Here is a 7,162-nt window from a genome sequence, read left to right on the forward strand (position 1 = left end):
GAAGTTCATGAGACCCCCCTCCCAACCCCGAAACCACGTAACTTGCAATTATGTCCTTTGGCCAATTAATGTATTCCAGCTGTATTAATGTAACCAATCATGTAAAAATCATGCTTTGCTTTGTCCCACCCTTGATTGACCTCAATCACTGTAAACCAATCAGAATACTGTGTTTGTATTTCCTTATACAGTACTATAACTATGGGTGATTTGTAACCTTCCCTTTGCGTTTTCATGAGCTTCAGACCTTGAGACTTTCACATTCCCTCATTCTAATGGTATCTTAGCTTCAATAACCCAAAAACCAAAACCAAACCCATTGCTGTCGAGTCGATTCCCACTCATAGCGACCCTATAGGACAGAGTAGAACTGCCCCATAGGGTTTTCAAGGAGTGGTTGGTGGATTTGAACTGAGACCTTTTTGTTAGCAACCAAATGCTTGACTACTATGCCACCAGGGCTCCTAGCTTTAATAAATCTCTATGATTTTACTCCAATAGAGTTGGACAGTCTACAACAGGGTTTTCTAAATTGGAAATTTAAAAAAATTGAAGTTTGTTGCAATGATGTGACATATAGTTAAACTTCACTAAGTTGACTTGACGTGTACACGATACGATAGAAACCTCCCTAAACTGATTTGGCACATACATGATTTGAGAAAGGAATTATGATATAATATTATGTGTCTGTAAGGTGGCCTTGAGACACTAGGCAAGTCATTAGAAAAAAAAAACAACTGTTTCCATCGAGTCAATTCCAACTCATAGCAACCCTACAGAACAGAGTAGAACTGCCCCTTAGGGCTTCCAAGGATCGACTGGTGGATTTGAACAGCCAGATCTTTTGGTTAACAGCTGAGCTCTTAACCACCATGCCACCAGGGCTCTGGTAAATCATAAACAACCCCCTAATCTTTGACCTTGAAGAAAAAAAAAGGTGACTGTCATGTATTGAATTGTGTTCCCCAAAAATGTGGGTCAATTTGGCTAGGCCAAAATTCCCACTATTGTGTGGTTGTCCACCATTTTGTGATCTGATGTGATTTTCCTATGTGTTGTAAATCCTACTTTTATAATGTTAACAGGGTAGGATTAGAGGGATTATGTTAATAAGGCAGGACTCAATCTACAAAATTAGGTTGCGTCTTAAATCAATTTCTTCTGAGATATAAAAGACAGAAGCAAGCAGAGAGACAAAGGGACCTCATACCACCAAGAAACAAGAGCCAGCAGAATAGTGCGTCCTTTGGACCCGGGGGTCCCTGTGCTGAGAATCTCCTAGACCAGGGGAATATGGATGACAAGGACCTTCCTCCAGAGCCAACAGAGAGAAAAAGCTCTTCCCTGGAGCTGGCACCCTGAATTGAGACTTCTAGCCTCCTAGACTGTGAGAGAATAAATTTTTGTTTGTTAAAGACATCCACTTGTGGTATTTCTGTTATAGCAGCACTAGATGACTGAGACAGTGGCATACTAGACTTTGTTAAACATGACATCAGGAGAAGCCTGTTTCCGGTGTCTCCTTGTCTCCCCAGCCGACTATGAGCCAAAACCACTATCTTGAGGCTGCGGCTCAGAAACTGCAAGCTAGCTGCCCGGGCCAAGCCCATTATCTCCTGTAAGAGAAGGATGGGAGGGGAAGCGGGAGGCAAGTGTCGAAGAGGTATTCCTTTGCCCCTTCACGAGTCTTTTTCTCTCTTCCAGCTGGGCCTGCAGTTCATCAAACAATGCTAAGAACACTTTTGAAGAAACATGTCCATACTGTTTCCAGCTGTTGGTGTTGAAGAACTCTCGAGTGCACCTCAAACCCAAGCCCAAACTGACACCCAAAATACAGAAACTTCTTAACCAAGAAGCAAAAAATTATACACTCAGTTTTAAAGAAGCAAAAATTGTAAAAAAGTACAAAGACTCCAAAAGTGTATTACTGATTACTTGTAAAACATGCAACAGAACAGTTGAACATCATGGTAAAAGTAGAAGCTTTCTGTCATCATTGAAGAGCAATGCTAGCACTCCTGTGACTAAACCCATCGCGAACACACCAGCGAAAAAGACTCCAAGTTCTGCAGACCTAAATCATGACATGTCTAGTTCCAAAGGCAAGAGCCCTGCATGGATTTTCAGAACACCTACATCTGGACAGTCAACAAAGAATATTAAACAGTCATATTCCTCAAACAATATGAGCAAAACAAAGAAACATTTCTCTCAACTAAAAATGTTGCTTAGTCAGCAACAATCTCAAAAGACTCCAAAGATGGACTTCAGAAATTTCTTGTCTTCTCTGTAAAGAATGGATTTGGAAAATAAGAAACGTTCTAATGTAATTTCTGAAAATAAAGATAATCAGAAAAACAATATTTTTTAATTTCATTTGTTCTCTGAATACATGAATATATAGATCCAAGAACAAACTTCTCTGGATGTCCTTCAGTATTTATAGGGAAAAGATATCTCATTGGAATGAATAACTGAAACCTGCTTACCTCCCAGTCAGCGTTAAAAAAAATATGTGAGAGGTCCTTGGAAGTAGTAAAGACATATACAGCTATAGAGTGGTATTCTTATATTCCCTTTCCTTAATGAGAAGTTTTCATTATTTATGTTATTTTCTTTCTAAGGAAATTGAGACCTTTCTAAGAGGGTCTACGAACTTGTGAGGCTTTCTTCTGGGTATGTATAGCCTTATTGCTAATTCAGAAAAAGGATCAAGTGTATGTGTCCTTATGTTCCCACAGTCATCTGTATAACTATATCAGTAAGAGCTGAACATTACTCCTAGTACAAAAGTAAATATCTGGGACATTCTTGATTATATACGATTTAATAAGATAGAGAAATTTTCATTTTTTACAATTTTATTTTGTTCCTTTAGTAATATTTCACCTTAAGTGACATTTTAATTTGCTCTGGTGAAGACTTATTTCTAGGTCTAAAAATTACATCAGACCACAACATAGTAACAGTTTCGCTATCTTAAATCTTTTTTGGAATATAGATACACTTTTTTATTTTTAATGAGAAGCTAGGGTTTATTCAAACTATCTTTTAAAAGGCTCTTTAAATAAATGATTTAGATACTTTGAACTATTAAAAAAAATATGTCATCACCTAGCCCTTATCGTACGAGGCCAAAGTTAAAAATTTGCATATATACACTGGATTTCTGCTCATGCTCTGAGAGAGGAGCAGAGGCAAGAGACCCCTCTCTAGACTCGGACACTCTCCAAGGAGGAGACCTTTCCAGAAACTAAGACTGAGACTCTACCTGCCGATGACCTTGGGCCCTAGCTACACGAGACCTCCACTGAATTTGGGCCATGGCCAAGCCCCCCTCCCAAGAACCTCTCATACAAGCCTGAAGTCTAAAGATTAAGACTCTAACTATTGAACTAACACTCTAATTGTTAATTGTGATTCTTCAGTGCTGAAATGAATGTCTTGAAGCCTTACTTGCATGCCTTACCATGACTACCTTGCAATAAACTAAATCAGTTTATGTATGACACACCTGATCATTTCTTTATATGTAAGATAAAATCCTAATCTCTCTATTGATTATTTAAATTTTAAGATAAAATCTTACGAGACATAAAGTATATCATGTGTTTATTACAGAATGCTTATCTTTCTGTCCTCTGTAGCATGAAAGTTGAATTCAGCCCATTTAGAAGTTTTATATCATTAAAAAATAAGTTGAAAAGAAGAGGACCAGATCATAGCCCCGTGCTGGGTTTGGGTTTGTTGGTCATTTTTAATAGTTTAGTCTGAAGACTATTTCCGTGAAAGTCTTGCCTCCCTTTTCCCGTGGCAGATAACTAACAATGGTTCTCAACCTTGGCTTCACATCAGAATCACTGGGAGTTTAAAAAACTACTGATACCCGGGCCCCACCCCTAGAGATTCTGATGTAATTGGTCTGGGTGTGGCCTGGGCAATGGGATTTTTAAAAGCTCCCCAGGCAATTCCGATGTGCAGACAGAGCTGAGAATCACTGTTGGGTCTGCAGCAGAGCATCCTGAGCATCCCCTCAGTGGGAAATGGAGTCAATCTCCACTTGGGTGGCCTGCCACTGGAATTGACAATCTGGCTGGCACAATGCCAGCAATCTCAGCAATGGCAGCCCTAGACAAGTGCAGATAAATCAGAGTCTCCAATCTTGACTCGTGACAGGATGTCGTCTCTGGGGTACAGTGAGGTCTGGCAGCTCTGATTTCATCACCAAGAGGCCTGGACTGGGGAGATGGGCCTTTAGCTAGACCACAAAAGCCACTGAAAGAGCTGGATGAGGACAAAATGGAGTAGCAAGGTTTGTGCTGCCCGGATCTGATTGGTTGACACATAAACTCAGTTTCCTCATCTGTAAATTAGTGATAATAATACTACCTGCCTCATAAGTAGTTATTAGGAATAAATGCGTTAATGTATGTAAAGCACTACTAAGTGATATATAAGCCTTAGCTATTACTGTTATTGTTTGGAGAGGTGAGGAAATGGGGTACAATAGGAAAATTTTTCACAGACTTCCCCTACCCATGTGGTCTTTTCATATGAGGGTGTTCATAGTTTATCTTTGTTTTTAGTTTCTATTTTAATGAAAATCTTCTGATATTTACAAATGAATTTGTTTCATAAAGTATGTAGTTTTCATGTACTAACATGCTTCATATTCTAGCAAGCTTCTCGTAAATTGTCTTTTCCTCCTTTGGAGCATCAACAAGACATTGGGATTTATATTGGGACTTGTCATGTTGCGGGTAGTAGCTCTTAACATGTTGGGGGCATGGAGTGATGTTTGGGAGGGGTCATAGCGCTCTCTCTCTACCAACCAAGTGCTGTGCTTATGCCTATAACCTGAACTCATGGTTTGGCTTGTTGGAAAACAGACACTTGGGAGGCAGAATCTTTGGGGACAAGGACAGCTGGGTGTGGCACTTACTTCCTACTCTGTCTGAAATCACTGGTTTATCTAGCCTGAATAGAGAGAGAGAGTCAAGAAGACCACGTATTTTTGTCCAGGGATCCTGAGGCAGGCCACTGGCCCCGCCAAGGAAACCCAAGCCCATTGCTGTCAAGTCGATTCCAACTTATAGTAACCCTATAGGACAGAACAGAACTGCCCCCTTAGGGTTTCCGTCTTTACAGAAACAGACTGCCATATCTTTATCCCGTGGAGCGGCTGGTGGGTTCTAACCACCTTTTACTTTTCAGTTAGCAGCCAAGCGCTTAACCACTGTGCAACCAGGGCTCCTTTGGGCTGCTGGGCAGGTCTGTTCTATTACCAAATCCCAAAGGGGCATAGGCGGGAACCTCACAAACACACTGGCTCCTCCTAGGCCCCTTCACATGTTGACTCTTCACATATCAAACTTGGCGCTCAGGTGCAAGCAACTCAACCTGCTGACAGGATTAAACAAAAGTCTTCTGCCCTAGTCCAGCAATCCCATTTCGAAGGAATAAGGCCCTGAAACTGTCAACAATTTTGGTCAAAAGCAACTTATAGAAAGATAAAAATACTAAATCAGAATAAGAAAGACAGCAGACTATTTTCTAACCTCCTGGAGAACTGGACGTTTTTTGAAATGATTTGTTGTACCTGAAATCCAAATTCTGAAATCAAGCTACTTGAGCACATCAAAAGCAGAGCAGTATTGGTGTCTTTTATATGCCAGTCAGTGATAGATGCTTCACATAGGCTGAATCATTTTAAAGCCTCTAAACACAACCATCTTCATTGTTATTTTTCTGGACAAAGAAGCTCGTAAAATGAGGTAATACAAATCATGGCTAATAAGTGGATGGGGCTGGAAGACCATTCTGAATGTCTATAGAGTTTAAGTCCTGAGCGGTGACAATTTATCTGTTTACCAACAGCTGGGCTGTCTTAATGGGAATAAAATGACTAAATATCTTTTTTAAAATATAGGTTTGATAGAAAAATTAGAAAATGTATATAAGCAAAAGGAAAAAGTAATTATACATAATCTCCCATCCAAAGTTACATTTTGGTGTTATATTTGCAAACATCAATATATTTACTTATTTTTGATATTTGACAATACTGTATATAGCGAGCCTTCTTCTAGGTCAATAAATGTAGATTTGTATCATCTACAGTTGGCTGGATACTATTTCAGTATGTATATATAGATATCTCATAAATTATTCATCCAATTCCCCTATCATTAGACATTTAGGTTGCTTTGACTTTTTAGTTATTATGAACAGTGCTTCAATACATATCTTGGTACATTTTTGGATACTTTTATTATTTTTTCCTTAGGGAAAATTCCTAAAAGTGCAATTGCAAGGTCAAAGGGAATGAACTTTTTTTTTAATCCATTCATTCATTTATTCAATCATTCAAGAAACATTAATTGAGTATTTAATACAAGCCTGGAAATGGCTTATCTATTCCAATTTAATGTGATTTTTTAGACTTCTCTGGATCTTAGCCATATATATATATACATACACACATATATGAAAAAAAGCCATTGCTATTGAGTCAATTCCGACTCATAACAACTCTGTAGGACAGAGTAGAACTGCCCCATAGGGTTTCCAAGGAGTGGCTGGTGGATTCGAACTGGTGACCTTCAGCTTAGTAGCCGAGTTCTTAACCACTAAGCCACCAGGGCTCCATATACATGTATATACATATCTTTGTTTTTATTGTGGTGAAAATAAAATAACAAAACATACACCAATTCAACAATTTCTACATGTATATTGATTACATTCTTCAAGTTGTGATCCTTTTCCCGATTATTCCAAAACCATTAACGTAAACTCAGCGGAATGCAAAATTTTTTTAAAAACTGTTAAATTCAAGTATATCATATATATGGAAAAAGTGCACAAAATAAAAGTGGACCATTTGATCAGATACCACATAGAGAACACACCTGTGTAAATATCAGCCAGATCAAGGAAATAGAAAAATATCAACATCCAGAAGCTCTCGCATGCATCTTTACTGGCCTCACCTCTCCAGAAGTGACCATTCTTCTGACTTGTTACATCATAGATCTATTTTGACTGTGTTTTGGCTTTGTATAAATGGAAGCAGACAGTGTATGCTCATTTGAGTCTGAGTTCTTTTACTCAATATTATATTTGTTAATTTATTCATGTTGTAAGTGTAGTGGTAGTT

The 7,162-nt window shown here is 38.7% G+C and overlaps 1 protein-coding gene across 2 annotated transcripts; it reads left to right on the top strand.

The window, feature by feature from the left end:
* Positions 1–1,544: 1,544 nt before the first annotated feature.
* LOC101357827 (UPF0711 protein C18orf21 homolog) lies at positions 1,545–2,296 on the top strand. 2 transcript variants are annotated; one of them, XM_023738327.1, is made up of 3 exons: positions 1,545–1,621; positions 1,708–1,929; positions 2,130–2,166. In XM_023738327.1, the coding sequence occupies exons 1-3, from the start codon at positions 1,545–1,547 to the stop codon at positions 2,164–2,166; spliced, it is 336 nt and encodes a 111-aa protein (XP_023594095.1). The 2 variants fall into 2 exon arrangements, with proteins under 2 accessions (XP_023594095.1, XP_012413174.1); XM_012557720.1 differs by having other exon boundaries at positions 1,708–2,296.
* The last annotated feature ends 4,866 nt before the right edge of the window (positions 2,297–7,162 follow it).

The sequence above is a fragment of the Trichechus manatus genome, unplaced genomic scaffold (assembly GCF_000243295.1).
Source record: "Trichechus manatus latirostris isolate Lorelei unplaced genomic scaffold, TriManLat1.0 scaffold00114, whole genome shotgun sequence".
NCBI classification, from domain to species: Eukaryota; Metazoa; Chordata; class Mammalia; order Sirenia; family Trichechidae; genus Trichechus; species Trichechus manatus.